At 42.0% G+C, this 25415-nt stretch overlaps 1 protein-coding gene across 4 annotated transcripts in view; it reads left to right on the top strand.

Moving 5' to 3' along the window:
* gnas (GNAS complex locus) overlaps positions 1 to 25415 on the top strand; it is a 281050-nt gene that overhangs the window by 240960 nt on the left and 14675 nt on the right. For all 4 annotated transcript variants that reach the window (XM_055652013.1, XM_055652014.1, XM_055652015.1 and 1 more), the window contains exons 6-7: positions 17738 to 17792; positions 23598 to 23671. In XM_055652013.1, the coding sequence (XP_055507988.1) occupies positions 17738 to 17792; positions 23598 to 23671 (129 nt within the window). The remainder of the gene's footprint in view (positions 1 to 17737; positions 17793 to 23597; positions 23672 to 25415) is intronic.

Raw genomic sequence — 25415 nt, 5'->3', positions numbered from 1 at the left:
CAGGGACAGGGAGACAGGACGTTCACCAAGGGCGGCCCGCAGAGGTGACAGCGGAACCTCCGGTCGGTCCTCGAAGAAAGGGGAACTAAATCCCCATTCATAAAAGAGAAGGTGAGGGTACATTGCGCGGGAGAGTAGGAATCCCAAGACAAAGTTGAGTGAGCGTTCACCGAGGGTGGCCCGCAGAGGTGACAGCGGAACCTCCGGTCGGTCCTGGAAGAAAGGGGAACTAAATCCCCTTCATAAAAGAGAAGTGGAGGGTATATTGCCCGGGAGGGTATATCGCCTACCTGGAAGAAACCGGACATTTTTTCCAGGATGTCGTCTGCACACCAAAGCTCACCAAAGCTCACGTTTGGCGCCAAACGCACGTCGCCTCTGCTGCACACGGATATAAGAGTGTGAAAATGTCGCCTTAGGCCGCCTAAGGGCATGTAGCCCCGCTAGGGTGACATGAGTGCGAGAGGTGATTCAATGCTGCGGTCACATTTACAAATTCAGGAATTCATTCAACACACTGCATTTCATACAGACATTTATTCTGCAAGAAAAAACTACATTGAAGACTCAAACTCGTGACCGAGGAACTGCCGGGGCGCAAACTCGCGACCTTGCGGATATGAGCCGAGCACTCTACCACTGAGCCAGCCATTAAAATCTACGCTAAAAAAATTCCATTCCGAAGGCCGACAAATTCCGAATTACGAAAAGTGTCTGGTCCCAAGGCTTTCGGATAAAAGGTTGTGCACCTGTAGTAGGATGGCCAATTTGTAGAGCAAATAGATATTCTGGTTCTGTAGATTTGGCAATCCTTTTTGTCAGAATGAGGTAAATGCGAACTGCTCCAGTTCTTTACCATTCTGTGGGACTTGAAGCTGCATTTTGACAAGATATTTGCATTATGATGCTATAATCAAAACCATTGGAAGAATTGTTGGTATTTTGTTGTATTTAATCAGTGTTTTGGAATTGCCAAATTTGATGTGTGAGAGTAGTTTTTCACCTCTGATCTCAATGTTTTAAATTATTTTAAACCAATTTCATACAAAATCTAATAAAAAATGTCAGTGACAAATAAATCGGTTTCAGACATAACTATGCCAGCAGTTTAAAGGAGCTGCAAATGACAATAGGAAAAGCTGGAGCCATCAGAAATCCTGGTGGTAGTCCTAAAGCATTTTCTAGTCTCTGTCGCTATTTCCACTTTTCTGCATGTACCAGTTCTACCCTTTCTTACCTGGATCCACCTATCGTGTACCAACTCTTGCCTCATCCGAACCCGCCACGCCTCTTTATACTGGCTGTCTCGCTTTTACTCTTTCAGTCCAAATGAAAGATATCATCTAAATTGCAACTGTCCATTTACTTACATAGATGCGGCCTTAACTGTTGAGTACCCATAGCTTATTTTGTTAGGTAGACAAAAATGCTGGAGAAACTCAGTGGGTGAGGCAGCACCTATGGATCGAAGGAAATAGACAAATTTTCGGGTCGAAACCCTTCTTCAGAATTTTGATTTTGTTACTAGGTTTCATCATCTGTATTCTCTTGTGGATTCTATGTGGTTTAGCCTTCTGGACTAGCCTACCATCCAGGACTTTTAACAAATACCTTTGAAAAGTCCACACAGACAATGTTTATTGTCCTGCCTTCAGTCTCCTCACAAAGTATGCTTTCTTTGAAGATAGCCGTGGATATAATGCAGAAATAATATGAAAATACTGGAGGTGGTAACCTATTACTTAATTCCTCTCGGTGACACGCACTGTGGAGGATAGTAGCTATCTTAGACAGCATAATTAGTTTTAATTAAGCACAAGAGAGAGTCCCAGGTGAATGGAAATAGCAAATAAATCAGCTTGTACTAATTATCCTTGTTCACCTCTGTTTACAAATTATCCCTTAGATTTGAACCATTAGCACTTAAAAAGATTAGTACAGTTGAGAAAATATTTAACTGAAAATGCTATAGCCTGTCTGTACACATTGTGCATTTTGTGGGAATGGTGTGTTTGTGTCGCCGAGAACAAAGGGGTACCAGGCATGGGGGTGCCACCATGGACTAAAAGGGACAAAGGGGCGAGTACTTTTTGTAACTATGTCAGCACCTTTGTGGCAATACTTCTCCTTGATTGCAGGCTGGATGATAAGAATCATAGAAAATTTAAGGTTACCCAGCAAATGAGCTCATAATGATAGAATGAAGAAACTAAATATTATACTAGTTTTCTAGTTATACTAGATAGTAGATTAAAATTAATATAGAGGGAATGAAGAGCTTCGGCAGATAGAAAGGATCATAGGCAGGTAGAAAGGATTAGTTTTATTTGGCATCATGCTCGGAACAGACATTGTGGGCTGAGGGGCCTGTCACTATATTGTATTGTTCAGTGTGTTAAATGCTGAGAATGGGTAGGGAAGATGTATCTAATAGTGGTATCTCGTTGAAGATGGTGAGCATTGTGAAGGTTTATGCATTGAATGCATATGCTAATGGAGTCGAATATGTGGAGCAGGGTAACTATCCTTTCTGCACCCAAGAGGAGAAGGGTATATGCAGAAAATAGAATTGATAAGCTCAAGGACTCTAGCAACTGCAGAAGAAAGGAGACATGGTGCAGGTAAAGGAAGACATATCGGTTTTGGTTTATTATCGTCATGTGTACCGAAGTACAGTGAAAAGCTTTTGTTTGTGTGCTATTCAATTAAGTCCATGAGTATATGTGATTAAAATGAAGCTATTAAGGAGTATAATAGATAATACTGAGAGAGAAATACCAGAGTGCAAAATATAGTTTTGCAGCATTGTAATGATACAGTTCGAGACCAGTGTCCCAAAGAACATGGGTTGGAAGATACGGACTACCCCTAACTTATGAGAGGGTCCTTCAGAGTCTAATCAGCAGAGAAGAAGCTGAGTCTGGTGGCACGTGTTTTCAAGCTTTTGTATCTATTGCCAGATGGGAGAAAGCAGAAGAGGGAATGAGGGAGAAATTTATCCTTGGTTATATTTGTTTCAAATTCCCTCGATTCTGTTTACTGTATATCTCACTAGCAGAAGCTGTTCTATGTACTCTCAACAATGCACTATTGAGCTTAGTACTTATTGTTTACCTGCACAGTACAATTCATTTTGTTATTCTGCCAATAATGTACATATATTTGCAGCGCTCATCAAATATGTGGGTTATACTGATGGCCAGGATATTGCAACAGCAATTTCGGTGTTTCGTGAAAAATATTGAAAGTCAAATTATTTTCAAAAATAATTCAAATTCAATCATTGTACTCATTTTATTTGTTTCTACTTCTTTATGATTGTTGTCCATGGAAAAAACTTGTGAATAAAAGCTTGCCAAGGTTTATCATTAAAAAGGGCCAAAATTTAACAGTAAAGGCTATTGAAATTATTTTCTGTCAGGATCTTTGTTCTTCATAAGATTTCATGCGCAAATAATGATTGTGTGTTAGATATCCTGCATATTGTCATTATATTGCCATAATTGCTCTGAACTTCATACATTGAGAATAGTTTAAACATCCTAAAATTACTGTTCCATTTTAATTTGAACAATAATCATTGGCATGTTTCTGATGTTGTCATTGTGTTATAATATGATCAATCGAAATAAAAGAAAATTATCCTTTTTATTTTTTTGCACTATTCGTTAGTACAGGTGCACAACCTTTTATCCGAAAGCCTTGGGACCAGACACTTTTCGTAATTCAGAATTTGTCGGTCTTCGGAATGGAAATTTTTTAGCGCAGATTTTAATGGTTGGCTCAGTGGTAGAGTGTTCGGCTCATATCCGCAAGGTCGCGAGTTTGCGCCTTGATCCCGGCAGTTACTCGGTCGCGAGTTTGAGTCTTCAATGTCGTTTTTTCTTGCAGAATAAATGTTTGTATGAAATGCAGTGTAGGAGAGGTGTACTGACTGTGTGGGCAGAACTTTGGAAGTGATTGCCCACCAGTCTAAAAAGCCGCTGTGTCTCCCTGTCCCTGGGATAGCAGGGGGCGATCAAACAACACAATACCCCCCTCCCCCTCCAACTCCAGAGGAATCCGCTCCCCGATGGGCCGCTACGGCGACAAGTGGCAGTTTGCCCACAGCCCGAGCTGCGCCACTCCAAGAACACCTTGCACACCATCAGCTTCTGCCCCTACGTGTTCCTCTGGAGTTGGAGCGGGGCTGGGCTGGAGTTGCTGCTGGCTGTGGGTCTCTGGGATCTCCGTGCTTGCAGTGGGCCTGGGGGTCGCTGTCCCGTTGGTTCTGACGTCTCCGGCCACCCCCCTGGACTGGGGCTGAGACTGGGAACTGTACTGCCCTTGCCCCCTCCCTCTGCAGCTGCAAACAACCCCACTCTCCTGCAAGGGCGGTACAGTTCCCGGAGGATAGCAGGTGGCCGGAGACGTCAGGACCAACAGGAACCCGTTCCCCGATGGGCCCCTACGACGCCCCGAGCTGCGCCCCGTCATCCGCAACCCAGGTTCCTCTGTAGTTGGAGCGGGGCTGGGCTGGGCTGCTGTTGGCTGTGGGTCTCTGGGATCTCCGTGCTTGCGGTGGGCCTGGTGGTCGACGTCCAATTGGTCCTGACGTCTCCGGTGACTGCACTGGCCTGCTGCCATCGCCGACGTGAAGACAGTACAAAGCCCCCGCGCCGGTGCAATGAGCGGGGAGCTGGAGAGGGGAGGGATGGGGTCACACACATGGCCGGGGAGCAGAGGGGTGTAGGTGGGGTGAAACTGAAGGGAGCGACAATCTGCTGCTGCCTGCACGCTGAGTTAAAAAGTTCCCACGCAAGACTCACGATACACTGTGTATCGTGTCTACCGTGGGAACTTTTTAACTCAGCGGGCAGGTAGCAGCATATTGTCAATTATTAACCCTCCCGCGCAATATACCCTCACCTTCTCTTTTATGGATGGGGATTTAGTTCCCCTTTCTTCGAGGACCGACCGGAGGTTCCGCTGTCACCTCTGCGGGCCGCCCTCGGTGAACGTCCTGTCTCCCTGTCCCTGGAATAGTAGGGGGCGATCAAACAGCACAATACCCCCCTCCCCCTCCAACTCCAGAGGAATCCGCTCCCCGATGGGCCGCTATGGCGACAAGTGGCAGTTCGCCCACAGCCCGAGCTGCGCGACCCCAAGAACAAGACGTACCCCTTGCACACCATCAGCTTCTGCCCCATACGGGGAGCGTGTTCCTCTGGAGTTGGAACGGGGCTGGGCTGGAGTTGCTGATCTGGGATCTCCGTGCTTGCAGTGGGCCTGGGGGTCGGTGTTCCGTTGGTCCTGACGTCTCCGGTGACTGGCACTGTGCTGCTAGCATCGCGACGTGAAGACAGTACAAAGCCCCCGCGCCGGTGCAATGAGCGGGGAGCTGGAGAGGGGAGGGAAGGGGTCACACACATGGCCGGGAAGCAGAGGGGTGTAGGTGGGGTGAAACTGAAGGGAGCGACAATCTACTGCTGCCTGCACGCTGAGTTAAAAAGTTCCCACGCAAGACTCACGATACACTGTGTATCGTGAGTCTACCGTGGGAACTTTTTAAACTCAGCTGGCAGGTAGCAGCATATTGTCAATTATTAACCCTCCCGTGCAATATACCCTCACCTTCTCTTTTATGAATGGGGATTTAGTTCCCCTTTCTTCGAGGACCGACCGGAGGTTCCGCTGTCACCTCTGCGGGCCGCCCTCGGTGAACGTTTTCAAGGACCTTTCTTCAAGGACCGAAAAAATGTCGCTATTCGGAGGTTTTCGTTATTTGGATCTTCGGATAAAAGGTTGTGCACCTGTACAGTCAACTACACATCCCGTCACTTTGATTTTGTCGTGTCTTTATACCCAGGATGTACCTGGGCAAGGTTCCACATTCTCAGGTGGAGGTCAGCGTTGTAACAGTACTGGAACAGTTTGGCTTGATTTACAGCAACTTCTAGCAGTTGCATGTTCTATGTGGGTCCCATATATTTGAATGTATCTCAGTCACTTCATGATATTACATAGAGTGAAATACATTGTGTGAAGATTGATTTGTGTGAAAGTGAAGCTTCAGAAAGCAGTTGAGATGAATCATCCAGTTCTAGATGAGAAGATTATAAACACTCACCTGGTTTTAGACCCTGTATGTGAGGATAGGGCTGTGCTTGTCTGTCCTTCCACTTGTTAGCTATTTAATTGTCCACCTCCATTCACCACTGAATGTGGCAGCAGTTCAGACTTATGTCATTTATGAGTAATCTTACATATTTGTACTAGGTTGAGGCCTCCATTAACATGTGCCTAAAGCTGCTGGTATGAGCTTCTGTCTTTCTAACTGAAGTGAGATCAATCCCCTGGTTTGATGAAGGATGTAGAACAAAGCCTTTGCCAGGCCTTGAGGATACATGTTCAAATATAATTATGTTTCTGATGGCATTCAGTGGCTCACAGATGCTCAGTTTTGTACTATTACGCTTATTATAGGGAGTGGGTGGGGGAAGAAGGTGCCATACTATAGCAACATTTTGTATGGAGCAGAATGTCAGGGTCAAATATAGCAGTTTTGAGCATCTCCAGTTGTGAGGGCTCACCCGCTCTACGCCGAGAGTCCGCACTGCGTCGGCCGCTGAAGCCCCGGGCACGTCTCCGGGAAAGGCTGCCCAATCCTTGCTGTTAGGCCACGGGGGAGGCGACATGGAGGAGGCGACCGAAACGGTTTCCCCCTTACCGCCCCCCCCACACAAAACACACAGAGAAACACTAAAATCCCACATTAGGACATATTAAATAAACAAAAAGTGTAGAAAGAACTGGAAGGGCGACCGGCTTGCAGCACCCCCACCGACACTACGTTTCACTACCTTTCAAAATTATCACAAGAATTTTCACTGGCAATATAAGAAATGTTTATAGATTTTCAAATGGAATGGTGCATTGGGCACAGTAGTGCAATTAAAGTGGGATCCAAAATCATTGGCTCTGCATTGAACACATAGGACAGTAGCACTATTGAAATATATGAATTCTGATAATAGAATAAAAGTTGGTGAGCTTCTGTTCTCAGAGTGAAGGGAACATGCTCTCCATTGAATGGAAACAAAACCTATGTCTTTGCATATATAATCGTTGCCTCAAGGTTGAGACGGCCCAAAAAAACCTGTAAGACGGCAAAGTTTCAGCATGACGTGGAGTTGTAGTTTGGGAGGAGAAAAAAAAGATCATCCTGGTGGCTCTTACCAATCCATGGTTAAATAAAACTTGTTTAGAATCCTGATGGTTATGTAACTTGCAGAACTTTATTTCAAAGGTTTCTCAGTATAATCTGCTGTGTCCAACCCTGTGTACTGAACAAAGCTGTGGCACACCCAAATATTTTAAACTCTTCAAATGTGGTGGCCTCTTTTCTGTTTGTGAAACTGGGCTGAGTTGGATCTGTTACAGCTGTGTCTCACAAGATTTGGTGCTGATAAACTATTTATAGCTCTGTAGTTCGATCTCCATGGCAATGGAGCCAGACACCAGGGTGGCTGCATCTATTTTTGGCATGTGCTGTAATGTTTAACTGATTTGAAAAGTTAGTGTACATTCTGAATTGAGCCAACTTGATAAGGAAAACGGGCTTCGTAGGTCCAAAAATGGTAGTTTTAAATGTAGTTTTTTTATGTTTAGTGTGGTAAATATAAAGATTCTGACTGGGATGGTTCTTGGCCATGAAATATCCGTGAATTTAAACAAGTAGCCATTGGTTTTGTACAGTGTGCATAACCCATTGTGCCAAATTAAACCTCTGCCTTTTACAAATCTTTAACCATGCTTACTTACATACTGAACATAGACACAAAAAGCTAGAGTAACTCAGCAGGACAGGCAGCATCTCTGGAGAGAAGGAATGGGTGACGTTTCGGGTCGAGACCCGATTCCTAACCAGTCTGAAAAACTGTCTCGACCCGAAACATCACCCATTCCTTCTCTCCAGAGATGCTGCTTGACCTGCTGAGTTACACCAGCTTTTTGTGTCTATCTTTGGTTTAAATCGGCACCTGCAGTTCCTTCCCACACATTACTTGCATAAATACTGTTTTTGTATTTTTACATGCTAATTTATGCAAGATTATTTGATACTTGGAGATTTTGTAACAATAGTGATTCCCCAATAAAATACTCAAAGAACATTTTCAGTTGATTGTTCAGATTTTAATTTAATTAGTTTAATTTCATCCAGGGCTAGATAATAAAATCCTTGTTTTAAAATAATATAGGTCCACAACTGATTTTTTTCCCCTTTAATCCAGACAAAATTACAAGATTTTTGCGGTCGATCGGCGGGTTGAATTTGCTACTTGCAGCCGAGGTCTGGAATTGCAGCTTGGCCAAAGCCTGTAGATCCTTTCTCATAGCCGACTTTGCGGGCCGTTATCTCTGCTCCATGGCTGCTGAGGCAGACTGTTCCAGTCAGTACCTTTGGACTTCTCTCGGAAGCCTATGTTGGTCTAGCAAAACTTAATCCAGAAAGGTTTTGGAACCGTCGGTGGTGGTCCTTTGTACGAAGAATAGAAGGAGTTTCTTAGTTATCCCCGTAGCTGGTCTGGTATTTCAGATTTGATTATGAGTCCATGTATCTATTTGTTTTCAGAAACAAAAGTAGGGAAGGTAACTATAAATACCTTCAAAAATGTCTCTTTGTTATTTGGTCAATGCAGAAACATAGTCGGATAAACTGATAGATAAAGGTAGTTATTATACTGTCATTTGATCTATTATTAAAGTTTTTTTTTTCTTTTGCCAGTGAGCAATGTAGAGGAGATGTGATGAATTGTGTACAATATAGCAAGTAATTTTCTTTCCTGTTTAGTTAATTTTTCCATTATTTTGCAAAATCAATACACAATGTCGTTGTGCCATACTCTGAAGAATGTATGAGCACTTTTTGGTATGCTGTGATGTACAGAAACTCGTTAATATGAATCATTTTTAAAATTTTCTGTGTCCCCATCGGTTATCCCCAACCTACACAGGAGGCAATTTACAACAGGCAGTCAACTTGCCAACTTGGAGGTGGGAGGAAACAGGAGCACTATGGGGAAACTTGCGCAGCCATATTAAGAACATGCAAATTATACACAAACAGCACCTAAGGTCAGGATTAAAGGTGGATTGCTGGAGCAATGAGGCAGCAGCTGCACCACCATGCCAAACAGGTTTATAGACAGTATATAGGTACAGGATTCAAAATATTCTTTGTGACCATTGTCACTGCTGTAGTGCGAGTTGAAATAGTTTGTTAATGGCAGTATGAGGATTGGTTAATTGGACTGGCAACATAAAATCTAACCTGTTAGCACTCGCTATCAGTCCTCGTATCAATAGTAAGACCAGCAAAGAGCAGCAATAATCAAGTGCTTTAAAAAGGAATTTGGACAATATTGTTGAGTACATCAACAATTCAGGTTGAAGGGGAAATTACACATTCTCTAAATTGTTTTAAAGATTTATATTGATCAGATATGGAGGTGTGGCATTGACAAAAATGACCAACTGCTGCTTCTGTACTGTATGTTCTTATGTTCCTAGTTCTTTGAACCAATTTTGACAGACTCCCAATCTCCCAAATATTTGTATTTTTGAGGTTCTCTAAGAGTGTGACAATATTAGCCCGTCCATGTCCATTGAATTGGGCAGATTCTTAACACGCTTCCGCCATCATTCTTAAGAAACACACATGGCAGCCAAGGAGTATTGAGGTAGATGTCTGAAAGCTGGGAACGTGTCTCTGTTTCTGTGCATGTCTAAATAAATAATAACATTTGTGAAATTTTGGATATTTCCAATCATTGTAGAAACAATTGGCTTTTTACAATGGGATGAGTTTCATACTAATCCATTTAACGTTCTGTACATGCAATAATTGTGTTGCATGAAGAAAGAATAGAAATAGGGTATTCAGCAACCAGTTCTTCACGGCAGCAACAGCTGACTCGGTCCGCAGCATACTACACGCTCTTGTGCAGCCACCTGCAGTGAGATACAAAGATTATATTGGACGAGGCTGGGGAGACACCTCCCAGAGCTGTTTCTTGTTTGTTACAGTTTACGTTTGAGCTTGACAGAAAAGGGAATATTTACGATTTCAAATTCAAATTTGAAGCTGTTGTTGGTTTCAACCTTACGGTGTTGAGGTGAGATACTAAATTATATTTATTGGTTCTTTTTGTTGCTTGTTTTGGGGTGACACTTCCTGACTTTTATCATAGCCATCTTCCACACAACTGGCCTTTTACTTTCCATTTTTCTTTATTTTGTGTATCCTTTGGGAAGGCACATTCTTATCCATGTACTAGAACCATTTTATATGTTGCGTTGTACTTGGTTAATTAGATCCACAATGCTAGTTTGACAGTTTTTCTCACATAACCTCTTGTCATTCCCCGTGCTCCCCCTTGGCTTCAAGTTTCAATTGCTATGCTTTCTTTTGTGTCATGATATTGAAGCCCAGGCATGACACTGGTAACAAAATATTGAAAGGGGAGTTGCTTGTACAAACTGCTGCTTTGTGATAATGTGTAGGACTGATGACCATTGGCATATTATTAAGCTTGTGTTTGTACAACTGACCTACTGCTGTCTCCCATCTCTCCTCGGGCTCCTCTCTTCACTTTCCTCTAGCCCCCGTTCCCCCCCCCCCCCCCCCCCCCCCCCCCCCCCCCCCCCCCAAGGTATACCCAGCCACATGAAACATTGTTCTGTGATGGATCACTGTATAAGCTGCTTGATTCTTGCCATATGTTATTTAGGAGGGTCAAAGTTGGTTTATCTTTTTTTCACTCCAATCCACAATCCTTAAATATATATTGTAAATTTAATTTTGCAAAATGTTAGAGAGAACTCCATCCACTCAGGATTTGGGGGTGTTTAGTGGTTGTTTTTTATGGTAGGTCTTTTATTGCCATAAGAAGGCAGTGGTCGATCAGCTTCTTGAATTTACAGTCTCTGAGGATAATATCACAAACTGTATTTTCCCAAAATGAAAGTTATAAGGTCATAAGGGATACGAGTAGAATTAGGCCATTTGGCCCATCAGGTCTACTCCACCATTCAATCCTGGCTGATCCATCTCTCCCTCCTAACCCCCTTCTCCTGCCTTCTCCCCATAACCTCTGACACCAGTACTAATCAAAAATGTATCTCTGCCTTAAGAATATTCACTGATTTGGCCTCTACAGCCTTCTGTGGCAAAACATTCCACAGATTTCGCACGCTCTGACTAAAGAAATGTCTCCTCGTCTCATTCCTAAATGAACATCCTTTAATTCTGAGGCTATGACCTCTGGTTCTAGACGCTCCCACTAGTGGAAACATATTCTCCACATCCACTCTAAGCAAGCCTTTCACTATTTTGTATGTTTCAATGAAGTCGTCGTCTCCCCCCCCCCCCCCCCCCCCCCCCCCCCCACCCCCCCCCCCCCCCACTCCTGAACTCCAGCGAGTACAGGCCCCGTGCCGACAAATGCTCATCATAGGTTAACCCACTCATTCCTGGGATCATTCTTGTAAGCCTCCTCTGGACCCTCTCCAGAGCTAACACATCCTTCCTCGGATATGGTGCCAAACATTGCTCACAATATTCCAGATGCGGCCTCATCAGCGCCTTATAGAGCCTCAGCATTGTAAGTAAGTAAGTTTATTGGCCAAGTATTCACATACAAGGAATTGCATCCCTGTTTTTGTATGCAAGCACTCTTGAAATAAATGCTAGCATTGAATTTGCTTTCTTTACTACCAATTCGACTTGCAGATTAACTTTTTGGGAATCCTGCACCAGCGCTCCCAAGCTCCTTTGCACCTCCGATTTCTGGATTATCTCGGCATTTAGAAAATAGTCTGCGCCTTTATTCCTACTACCAAAATGCATGACTCCACACTTTGCTACACTATATTTCATCTGCCACTCTCCCGACCTGTCCAAGTCCTTCTGCAGAGTCCCTGCTTTCTCTACACCACCTGCCCTTCCACCTATCTTCATATCATCCGCAATCTTGGCCACAAAGCCTTCAATCCTCTCGTCCAAATCATCATTAATATACAAAAGAGTAGCGGCCTCAGCACCGATCTCTGCGGAACTCCGCTAGTCACTTTCAGCCGACCAGAAAAGGCCCCCTTTATTGCCTCTCTTTGTCTTCTGCCATCCAGCCAATCTGCTGTATCCATGCTAGTTTCTGCCCTTTGATACCATGGGCTCATCTTCCTAAGCAGCCTCACGTGTGGTACCTTATCAAAGGCTTTCTGAAAATCTAATTGATCCACCTCCCAACTCTCCTTTGTCTGTCCTGCTATTTACATCTTCAAAGAATTCCAGCAAATTTGTCAAGATCTTCCCTTCACAAAGCCATGCTGACTTTGGCCTATTTTATCATGAATTTCTAAGTACTCTGTAACCTCATCCTTTATAATGGACTCTAAAATCTTACCAAGTGGTTAAGTGGAACACTTCACAGACTTTCAGATTCCTTTAAATTTATTTTTTTAGTTATTTCAACTTTGTTGAAGTTGAACTTCTAACTTCTCTGGCAACTTCAGTGATGGATGGAACCAAAAATTTGAAAATTCTCAGCTGACAGAGAATCATCTGCTGAAGATGCAGTTGATCTTTCAGGTGCCGACTTTTCATTAAAAATAGGAAGAGTTAAATGAAACAGGTTTTTACTTGGAGAAGGGAGTAAGGAAAGATGAGATGTTACACCACCAGAGTCAACTGCGACCAGAAAAGAGTGAATGTCGCAAGTAGTGGTGCTAGTTAAAAGGGAAGGAGGGAGAGGGGAGGTGTTTGCAGGATAATCTCTGGAGATATCTAAATAGGAAATTACAAATGTACCTTGATATACCAGGGAAGGGAGCGGAGAAAAAACTGCAAATTTGAGATATAAGGAGGCCAGGTGTAGAATGGAGAATTAGAATGAAAAGCAATGGGAAGTTCAGATTTACTCTTGCAGATCAAATAATGGGTTCTGCTAAGCGGATGCCATTATGCATTTTGTTACCTAACTCAATTGAGAGGGAATCACATTGTGAGTACCAAATACTGCATAGTAAAAGAATCTAATTTGGAATGGTTCGTGTCCCTGGAAGATGAGATCTGGTGGTTGTGGGACTACTGATTCAACAAGGTAAAGCTCTGCCTGTAATGGTTTCTTATTGTAGATACAAAATGCTCGAGTAACTCAGCAGTTGCGACAGCATCTCTGGAGAGAAGCAATGGGCGACGTTTTGGGTCAAGACCCTTCTTCAGACTGATGTCAGGGGAGGGGGTGGGACAAAGATAGAATGTAGTCAGAGACCGTAAGACTGGTGGGAGAACTGGGAAGGGGAAGGGGATGGAGAGAGAAAGCAAGGGCTATCTGGCTATTTAACTTCTCTAACTTCAGATAGCCCTTGCTTTCTCTTTCCATCCCCTTTCCCGTCCCAGTCCTCCCACTAGTCTTACTGTCTCCGACGTTCTATCTTTGTCCCGCCCCCTCCCCTTGACATCAGTCTGAAAAAGGGTCTCGACCCAAAACATCGCGTGCGTGTGCGTGTGTGTGTCAGAATCTCTGAACAAAAGGAAAATATTACGTTTTGGGTTGGGTCTGAAGGGTTCACACCTTTGGAATGTGGAAGGAAACGAGCACCCGGAGAAAACCCATGCGATAAAAGGGAAAAGGAGCAAACTCTATACAGACAGCACTCGTATTCGGGATCAATTCTGGGTCTCTGGCACTTTTAGGCAGCAACATTATGGCCAATGTACTACACCATAGTCTTGAACTGAATTAAAACATACAGTATCTGTAAAGGGGGACATAGCATCACTTAGAGATTTAAGACTGAAAATGGATAGTTACTTTTTTTTTTTAAGTAACCAAAGTATAATTTTTTAAGTGTTGGAAAACAAAATATAGTGGCACAGCTGGTGGACTTGCTGCCTCACACGCCAGAGATCTGTGTTCGATCCTGTCCTTGGGCACTGTCTGTGTTGAATTTACACATTCTCCCTGCAAGCATGTGGGTTTCCTCCCACTTCCCAAAGATGCATTGGCTTTGTAGGTTAACTTGGCTCTGCAAAATTGCCCCTAATGTTTCGGGAGTGGGTGAGGAAAGTGGGATAACAGAACTTGTGTGAATGGGTAGACAAAAATGCTGGAGAAACTCAGCGGGTGAGGCAGCATTAAAGGAGCGAAGGAAATAGGCAACGTTTCGGGTCGAGACCCTTCTTCAGACTGATGTGGGGGGGGGGACGGGAAGAAGAAAAAAGGAAGAGGCAGAGAGTGGGCTGAGGGAGAGCTGGAAAGGGGAGGAGAAAGCAGGGGCTACCTGAAATTGGAGAAGTCATTGTTCATACCACTGGGGTGTAAACTACCCAAGCGAAATATGAGGTGCTGCTCCTCCAATTTACGGTGGGCATCATTCTGGCCATGGAGGAGGCCCAGGACAGAAAGGTCGGATTCGGAATGGGAGGGGGAGTTGAAGTGTTGAGCCACCGGGATATCAGGTTGGTTATTGCGAACCGAGTGGAGGTGTTGGGCGAAGCGATCGCTAAGCCTACGCTTGGTCTCACCGATGTAGAGCAGCTGACACCTAGAAAAGCGGATGCAATTGATGAGGTTGGAGGTGGAGCGGATTAACCTCTGCCGCACCTGGAAAGACTGCTTGGGTCCTTGAATGGAGTCAAGGGGGGAGGTAAAGCGACAAGTGTAGCATTTCCTGCGTTTGCAAGGAAAAGTGCCAGGAGAGGGGGTGGTTTGGGTGGGAAGGGGCGAATTGACCAGGGAGTTACGGAGGGAGCGGTCTCTGCGGAGAGCCGACGAGGGGAGATGGGATGATGTGGCCAGTGGTGGGATCCCTTTGGGAGGCATAGCTGGAGAAAATCAGCGGGTGAGGCAGCATCTATGGAGCGAAGAAATAGGCGACGTTTCGGGTCGAGGCCCTTCTTCAGACTGATGTCGGGGGGCGGGAAAAAGAAAGGAAGAGGCGGATACAGTGGGAAGAAGAAGAAGAAGAAACGAAGAAGCGGATACAGTGGGCGGATGAGAGCTGGGAAGGAGGGAGAAAGCAAGAACCACCTGAAATTGTAGAAGCCAATGTTCATACCGCTGGGGTGTAAACTACCCAAGCGAAATATGAGGTGCTGTTCCTCCAATATGCGGTGGGCCTCACTCTGGCCATGGAGGAGGCCCAGGACAGAAAGGTCAGATTCGGAATGGGAGGGGGAGTTGAAGTGCTGAGCCACCGGGAGATCAGGTTGGTTATCGCGAACTGAGTGGGGGTGTTGTGTGAAGCGATCACCAAGCCTGCGCTTGGTCTCACCGAGGTGGATCATATGCTGAATAATCCAACCACATTTTTGTTTGGAAGTGGAAAGAAACAATAAAATTTGCATTCATTGCAACGTGTAAAAAGAGTTGAGATACTGTATTATAATTTTGCTGCATGCCATTGTGGCATATATCATGCCTTGATTGGTGAAAATGTTTAGTTTGTGACTTTATTTGAAGCAGAAATAATATGTGAATGCTTCATTGAGCATAATTCCGACTGGTAACTACGCACTTCGTCTGAGCACATTATCACACGCGTCATTGCAAGCCGCGTTAAATGGCCACCTAAACTGTCATTTGGCAACTTAAAAAGTTAAAAAGTTGCCTAGGTTGCCCGGCTGACCACAGAGAAAAAAAGTTAAGTGGGAGCCCTGTATAGTGACATTTTAAATGCAATAACTTTCCAATTGTTCATTTAATTATAACAAATGATTACAGTTCTGGAAATGTTGTTGTTGTTGCTGCTCAACTTGTGCCAACAAATGTAAAGGTTCTCTTTAATCATATTGGATGTTAAAATATTAAGGAGGGTTATTCTCCCCGTGTGGGTAGTCAGTGTACATTTGAAATATCTTGTGTTGCCAAGTCATACTGCTTGGAGGGACAAGGGAGTGGCCGAATTGAATGATTATTTGAAAAGCATTTACATCTCGCAATCTAAATCTTTTGGACAATCTAAATCTTTTTACTGTGACTCAAGAAATTTGGTGAGATTATAATCTGATTGTGGTATGCTCATTAAGATTGCAAGGTCTGTGTTCTTCTATAAAGTGAACTCGCATGGAATGACTGAGATGCATATGAATCCTTTGAAGGAAAAACTAGGTGAGCGCTTTACAGGGAAATTAGTTAAAGTGAAATAAAATGGATGGTGGATAAAATAATCTGTTTATATGATTGTAAAATATATATACGTAGCTCTCATTATAGGGACATTTTCCAGTTGTAATTGAAAATTTCCTAAAGATCTAGCATTTTTTGTCTTGTTTTTTGCTGTGATTGGTATAATTGTGATGCGGCTGAACAAAAAGTCAATCTTTCTTTGGGAAGTTCTGGGGGCACAAGATCACCCATATATTATTTATTATCTTTCTCAAACATAGTACTGACCTTTTGTATTGTTATTACTCTATTATTGTCATTGATTGGCTGGGATACATGCCATGGGTTTCCCCTGTAGGCCACTATGCCAGTCTAGCGCTTGCCTCCTTTGACACTGTTAAAACTTGAATCTGACCATTGTTTAGCCAGATTTTCCTTAATAGCATTCCCATGCGGTGCTTTGGCACATTTTACTTTATGCGAGTTATCATTGCTGGCAATGAAGATTTAATTGGGAATTCATTTATTCTAATATGTTTTGTATTTACACAAAATATGAATGCAGATATTGTTAACCAAACATTAAGATTGCTATGCAAGACTGACTAAAATGTTTACACAAAACACATCCATACCACTCCTAGTCCCACTCTATAAATCGCAGCGTTTAAGTTTGGCTATATGATTGACAAGCTCTGGTCGTTCCTCTTGTAGTTTTACATTTCATGGCCGCTTTAATTTGGCATAATTTTTCATCACATTTCTCCGATATTAGCGGCCAACTCTGCAATTCAACATTGAAGCAATAAATCCATATAAGTCAATCCATTCTCAATTCATTAGCAATGTCATCAACTAGCAGGGTAGCAAATGTGGCAGCAAAGTCACATTGAGCATCTAAATTAATCATAGGCGTTGAAAATCTTCCTTCTGATTGATAGGAACTGTCGGGAAATATGAAACTTTGCAGATTCAATTCACGAGCTTATTCTCAAATACACCAGGGTGCAATGACATTCTCTGTTCAGATGAAGAGTACAGTAAAATAGTATACACATGATAATGATAAATATGACAATACATACAATAGTGCAAAACAGAAAAAATTGTGCAATATGCAGTAGTGCAAATAAAATTGCCAAGAATCTATGCTAGATGTTTATGTTACATGCTATATAATATTTGTTCATGTGCCATGTTATATAATATTTACGATATACATACTCGTTTGTGGTTTATTCTATCTGTGCTAAAATCATTTATGCAAGAATGGTATCAGCAGATAGAACTCGTATGTCATTCATCAGGAATTTTCAGACTCCTGAAATATCCCACTAATTCCCTGCAGAATCTAAGTTTCAAAACTTATGGTTTTATTTCTGCCATTCTCAGGGCTCTAGAGAATCCCTGCATTACCCAAAAATGATAATGAGAGGGGTGTGGAGAATCGTAGTGCACTTTTGTGGTGAACCATGTTTTAGCTTGAATTTCAGAACATTATTGCTGTGACTTATTTAAATGACCATTATTCCTTTCAAAGTCTCATCTATTACACGTAACTCAAACATATTTGTTTTATCTTGCAGCTTTCTAGATAGGATTGACATAGTCAGACAAAGTGACTATATACCTCCAGACCAGGTAAGAACTGTTTTGTTGCATTTGTGAGATGTCCTCATTAATGTGCAATATTTCAGGATGAGAGGCAAAGTAGCCAAACTTTGAACTAAGTTCTGTACTTTTTTAATATTTTTCATTCTCCTGTTTTCCATTTTTGTTGTGATAAAAATATTTTTGACCTTGATCAGTTCAGCTTTTAAATTAATCGATTAAATTATGTTGAAATACAGCAAAGTGTTTGGCCATAGAATTGTAAATGCATAGCAGTCCATAAGTTGCCCATATACTCCAGTATTCATGAATGCATCTGCATTTGTGCAGCCATGTACATTTCTGATCATCACAATGAAGTATCCTTAGTCCAACTGTCCTTGATGTTAAACCTCACAATGCACAAAATTTCAAATCTTGTTGTTTGTCATCAGGATAAGTGGTTCAGATTTGATGGTATAAAAGTGGGAACCAGTTCCTGGACTGAAACCAAAGTGCTAGAGAAATGCAGCGGGTCTGATAGCAATTGTCGAAAGAGAAACAGAGTTAACGTTTTCAGGTCAAAGACCCATTATTAGAATTCCTAGTTATCTGTTCTCTGGAATCTAAATTGAAATAGCATCAATATTAAAATTACCAGAGTTATTTTGCTGACTCTTCAGGCCTTTGTCTGAGCTTATGCAGATTCACAATTTGCAATAAAAAGAGTAATGCAAAATTTACTTGGATCAATGTGCACTGCAAAAAATCCCCATTCCAATATGTATTGCATTTCTAGGTTTCATTGCCATAAATTTGATTTAAATATTCCTGATTCTGAATCCTAAGAAACGCGTAGTTAAGTGCCGCATTGTTATCCAGACTTGCATTCAGACTTTTCTTTTATCTATGATGAGGATAGGTGAAATGAGCACGACTATTTTGAATTTGAGTCCAAATAGTCAGTAGCTACATTATTATATTCACATGGGTTCATAAATTAATTAGTCTCATTTGTAGGTTATATCATACTGGTGTAGTGAAAGCTTTTCTTAGGGCATTGAATCTCAACATCTGGTGCATAAGCCACCATAACATTTACCTACATTGTATAGCGTTACGCAGGGCTGTCAGATGCCTACTGTAAAAGAAAAAAAAATCAAAATCTAAGAGTCTGAGATCAAATTCCAAATCTAAGATTGTGCTGCACACGATCCACTAAACTGCAGTTTTTTAATATTTGAAGTTCAAGTTATCATTTGGCAAAGAGGATAACATTGAACCTATAGATGGTAATGATACACTTCAGCCTAAATTGAATTATTGCTGAGCTCCATTGTGCAATTGGCATTCTTCATCACTTATTTGAATACTTAATGCCATAGAGGATAGCAGAACAAGGGTTATTCATTCCTTCAAGTTTACACGTAACATGAACTATTTAACGTAAGTGCACTTTCCTTGCTGTGCCCCATACATTTAATACCCTTGACATCCTGCTATCTAATTCAATTTCAAACTCTGCTTCAACGATATCTTGCAGCAGGAAATTAGAGTCATCAAAATCTGACATCTGCATAAGAAAATATTATTTTAATCTCTTTGGAATAAACTTATTTTGCCTTAATCAGCAAAGATGATTTTCTTTACCATTCGTCCTTTTCATCCTATGCCCTGCATCTTATTCTCCATCAAATGCTCATTGATTCTTTTGAACCTTATCTTCTTTAAGATGTAATTGCCGGTCAATTAACCTACCTGCATGTTTGGGATGTGAATGGAGAACACCCGACACAGTAGCAGGGAGAATGTGCATACAGCTTAGTCAGCATCTGAGGTCAGATTGCATTTAGCCCTGAAACTATGAGACCACTAACTGCTGAGCCACATTTTCCAAGTGTTTAATTATATTGAAGATAGACACAAAAAGCTGGAGTAATTCAGCGGATCAGGCAGCATCTCTGGAGAAAAGAAATAGGTGACATTTAGGATCGTGACCCTTCTTCAGACTGAGAGTCAGGGGAATGAGAAACGAGAGATGGAGAGTGTGATATAGAGAGATATAGAACAAATGAATGAAAGATATTCAAAAAGTAACGATGATCAAGAAAAGGTGAAGGTGACAATGGACCATTGTTGGCTGTGGGCTTGGTGATAACAAGTTATACAGACAGCGAAACTCAACAGAACAACAGTGAAACTAGAAGGTACACAGAAATGCTGGAGAAACTCAGCGGGTGCAGCATCTTCTATGGAGCGAAGGAAATAGGCAACGTTTCGGGCAGAAACCCTTCTTCATGCATTTAATATCTTTTTGTAACTTAGTGTCCTTACTTCATTGTGATGATCAGAAATGTACATGGCTGCATAAATGCAGATGCATTCATGATTTAGTGTGACAAGATTGCAGACTACTTCATCTCAATATTGATCTTTTATTGATCCCAACATATGATTGGCATATGATTGGGTCTGAAGAAGGGTTTCGGCCCAAAACGTTGCCTATTTCCTTCGCTCCATAGATGCTGCTGCACCCGCTGAGTTTCTCCAGCTTTTTTGTGTACCTTCGATTTTCCAGCATCTGCAGTTCCTTCTTGAACAGTGAAACTAGTATGACTATGGTGGGGGAAGGATGGAAAGAGAGGGACTGCAAGGGTTATTTGAAGTTGGAGAAATCAATATTCATACCACTGGGTATAGAAACGTACAAAGTTCTTAAGGGGTTGGACAGGGTAGATGCAGGAAGATTGTTCCCGATGTTGGGGAAGTCCAGAACATCATTAAGGATAAAGGAGAAATCTTTTAGGACTGAGATGAGAAAAACATTTTTTACACAGAGTGGTGAATCTCTGGAATTCTCTGCCACAGAATGTAGTTGAGGCCAGTTCATTGGCTATAATTAAGAGGAAGTTAGATGTGGACCTTGTGGCTAAAGGGATCAGGGGGAATGGAGAGAAAGCAGGTACAGGATACTGAGTTGGATGATCAGCCATGATCATATTGAATGGCGGTGCAGGCTCGAAGGGCCGAATGGCCTACTCCTGCACCTATTTTCTATGTTTCTATGGGTTGTAAGCTGCCCAAGTGAAATATGAGATGCTGTTCCTCCAATTTGCATTTGGCCTCACTCTGACAATGGAGGAGACCCAGGACAGAAAGGTCAACATGGGAAGGGGAGTTAAATTGTTTGGTAACCGGGAGATCAAGTCGGTCAAGGCGGACTGAGTGAAACGAGCGCCCAGTCTATGCTTGGAATTTTTAAATTTCTCTGCATATTTGTTTTTAGTCATTTTTAAATCTTTTATGTTTTTATTTCGTAAAATTCCTCAAGTTAATAAGAAAAATTGATTGTAGGAGTGGTTTAAAAGAAACAGGCCTTGGGAAGTGTGTGCTATCAGTTGCGAATCTGGGCAGTGCTTGTAACAGGTAAATGGGTCGTTCGGAGGCCTGGTTGCCACAAAACACAACACACTTTGCCATGAAAGCAAAGTTTTACATGTTGGGAGCTCTAGCATTGGCATGGCCTGTTGAGGTGTAGGAAGGAAATGCAGATGCTGGTTTAAATCGTAGATAGACACAAAATGCTGGAGTAACTCAGCGCGCCAGACAGCATCTCTGGAGAGAAAAAAGCGGTGGCGTTTCGGGTTAAGACCCTTCTGTTGAGTCTGAAGAAGGGTCTCAACAGAAACGTCACCCATTTCTTCACTTCAGAGATGCTGCCTGTCCCGCTGAGTTGCTCCAGCATTTTGAGGCTATCTTCGAGCCTGAACGGTGGTTGTGTTTAGGATAATCAACCTCTGTGAATGGTGGAGTTTTGCATCTGTTTTGGGACATCTTGTTCAGGGTCAAATACAGGGTGGCTAAGTTTGTATATGATGTATAGCCAAAAAAAAACAAGACTTAGAAAGTGTGGAGATGCTGTACACATTTGCACAATAAATTATTTAAAACAATAGGAATTAAACCACTGGGTGGCGCCGAGATGGCAGCCTGTGAATTATTTCGACTTTTTTTGTTATTTTTAGTGTGTCTAAAATGTATGTTTTTTTATGTTTCTAGGTATGTCTTAAAATATTTGGGGGGGTTGGGGGGGGGGGGGGGGGGGGGGGGGGGGGGAATAGGGGGTAAACCGTTTTCAGTCACTTACCTCGACGGAGATGTGATCTTTCTTCATCCCCTCCCCCTGCGGCCTAACACCTGGATTGGTGCGGCCTTTCCTGGAGACCGCCCGGAGCTTCAAGCCGCAAGGGCGGCGCGGAATTGCCATCGCGGACGGGCGATCCTTTGCTGAGGATTGGTGTGGAAGTGCTCCGACTGCGGGGCCTGTGGACTGTGAACACCATGAAGCCCACGGTAAGAAAAGGCCGACTCGGGAGCTCCATGTCGTGGAGTGTTCCGATCCGTCCCGACGCCGGACTTTCCATGATCCCGACGAAGAGGGCTTGAACAGCGGACGGTCGGCAGCGCCAAACTGCTGAGGGTTCAAGGCCCCGACCACCACGGGTGAACAAAGGAGGAAAATGACTGAACTTTATTGCCTTCCATCACAGTTAGGAATGTTGATTCCACTGTGATGGATGTTTATGTTTAGTTTTTTGTGTATTGCGTTATTTTTACTTGTATAGCTGTATGGTAACTCAAATATCACTGTGCCCTAATTGGTGCATGTGACAATAAATGTGAACTTGAAATGTTGATGGAAAATAGGACCCACAAGTTGAAGCTGTCAAAATAATGCTTGGTATGTGCGAGTCTTGCCAATCATATGTTGGGATCAATAAAAGGTCAATATTGAGATGAAGTAGTCTGTTAATCTTGTCACACTAAATCATGAATGCATCTGCATTTGTGCAGCCATGTACATTTCTGATCATCACAATGAAGTAAGGACACTTAAGTTACAAAAATATATTAAATGCATTAAAATATTTGAGACCATTAAGGGTGTTGGATAATGATTATTTGATATGTGTTCCTACTAGAAAGGTTTATTACCAGTACTTGCTATTTTACCTTATCCTGAAGAGTAGATCATTTGTAGCCCCCACAGTAGTAGAATCAATTTTAGTAGACTAATCTACTAAAATTGATTTTTAAGTGAATGATAACTTGATTGATAACTTAAGATTCCCTAAGGGAGTGGATGGAACCACATAATATTGATTGTGAAATATTTGGAACGTGTTCTGCACCAGGTGCTAATGTTTTCCACCATTTTTTTCCATGCCTTTTCTGAGTCTGTGGTTGTATTTGGAGAGATCACTTACATAAATTAGGCAGAATTATTATTGATCTATCACAAGAATGGTCACTTGATCATGTTAATTTGGTAATCTGAGAGATTATTGTTATTGACTGTAGACTACCTCTTGCAAAATCAATAAGATGGCTTTATCTTTAAGGATGTTAGTATCTGTAAACATGAACCAAATGCATAACACAATCATAGCAGCAAAAATTAATCAAACAAGAACATTTTCATTCTAACAGAAGATCTATTTTTAAATACACCCACATGTTTCTTTACTCCAATATCTAATTTGTTGTTTTTGCCACTCTCTTGTCTCATTCTCTTATTATTGCCCTAGTTATCTCTTATCTTATTGCTATGCCCCATGCCTACTTGCATATTAAATATCTATCACAAAGATAAATCCAATTGTATTTGGCTGTGTTCCAACCTCAAATTATGAATTCTGATGAATTGCTTATGCACATTATTTTGAATTACTTTACTCAAAATACTGAATTTTGATTGTATTATTCACAATACCACTGTATACATCCATAAAGATTTAATGTTTCTTGATAGTAGCGGATAGTTTTTCTCATGTGGGCGTATTTTTCCTTTTGAAGGACCTTCTTCGATGCAGAGTTTTGACATCGGGAATTTTTGAAACCAGGTTTCAAGTTGAAAAAGTAAACTTTCAGTGAGTATGCCTTGGCTGGTGGTTTACACTGCATGAATTAATGTCTTGATTCTGATATTTGTAATGTTGTGCATGTGGCCACTGTAGTCTGTGTGTATGACTGTTCTTTTCCCATTATGTTGGGGATATAAATGACAAAGGAAGATAGTTACACCGCCTTTTATACATCCCCCATCATTTTGACTGCGGCTAACCAACCAGGAACAAGTCATCTCTTAACAAGGGAAAATAAATACAATGCAATTATTCAGTGATGATAACTTAATTACTTTTCAGAGTACATTTATTCGATTAAAATTGCCAATTCTAGGTAACTCTTAAATTCACATTTCATCTGTACTTTCCGAAATAAAGGTGAGCTTTATTGGCTATCACTAATTTTGTGTATTGTGATTATTGCAAGTGCAGATATAACTTTCTTTATTAGCAAGGAAAACTTGGCACTTGTGAATCCCCATTCAATAACTATTCATTGAAAGCTTTCAATTGCCTCTTCCTGATCAGTAGCACAACTCCTCCAGTTCTTTTGCTTCCTTCTAGATTACGTATGAAACATTGAAACCCCAGAATATTGAATTTGCAGTCATGGCCCTCCCATAACCATGTTACCACAATAGCCACAGAATCATAGTGCCAAGGCTCTAAGTTAATCTGCTTGTCCACAATACTCCTTGCATTGAAATAAACACGCCAGCCCATTGGCATCGCCATATTCCTTCACCACTCCCTACCTGTCCTTCCTTTGAGACTTACTGGTTCTGACCACTACAGATGCATTTTATCACAGTTTGTTTTGGGGATAGTTCCATCCAAGACTGCAAAAAATTGCAGAGAATTGTGGACGCTGCCCAGACCATCATACAAACCAACTTTCCTTCCATTGATTCCATTTATACTTCTTGCTGCCTCGGCAAGGCCACCAGCATAATCAAGGATGAGTCGTATCCCAGCCATTCCCACTTCCCTCTCCCATTAGGCAAGAGGTAAAGAAGTGTGAAAGCGCACACCTCCAGATTCAGGAACAGTTCATTCCCAGCTGCTATCAGGCAACTTATACATCCTACCATCAACTATAGTCGAGTCAAAGTAGTGCCTTTACCCACCACCCAAAATAATTTACTTTATTGCAATGAATTACAGAATGGTCCCCTAAACACCATACTAAAAGCCCTAAAAAATCTTAGCATGGGAAAGTGGTGTAATTTGCAAAATATGCAAATTAGCTTCTGCCATTAGAGAAAATTCATAATTTCCAGGGTGATTTGGTAATATAAGCAGCAATTAAAGTATCGAAAATGATGTTTTCATGATCAGTGAAAATGATGAACATATTCACAGGTTAATATTATGAGTTTGACTTCCATGAAGAGAAAATAAAAATTCTGATATGTTTGCATCCGTGTGTCTGTTACAAAAAATGGCATCTAAACAAAGCCACTGCTTTGCCTACACCAAAACCTCTTGATGTTGTATCACATCCAAGAAATGCATGTACAAAGAGTAGTCTGGAACAAATTTTCTTTCCCGAGATCTTCATTGTCTTCTTTATGTTCCATACCGTGTGCTTTTTGGCGTTGCCTTTGGTTTCAGGTTTCATGAATAGCTCTTCCTGGACTGCAACTCCATGGTAGCACAACGGGATTAGCAGATCTGTATCATCACCAATAAAAATGGTGTCAACAACCTTCGCTGACTCTACTGCTGTCTTGATGATCAGGATGTCTGCATCTCCTTTAGCATGAAT

This window comes from Leucoraja erinacea, chromosome 21 (assembly GCF_028641065.1).
Source record: "Leucoraja erinacea ecotype New England chromosome 21, Leri_hhj_1, whole genome shotgun sequence".
NCBI lineage: Eukaryota > Metazoa > Chordata > Chondrichthyes > Rajiformes > Rajidae > Leucoraja > Leucoraja erinaceus.
The sequence above is the reverse complement of the archived record's forward strand: the minus strand, read 5'-3'. Positions and strand labels throughout refer to the sequence as shown.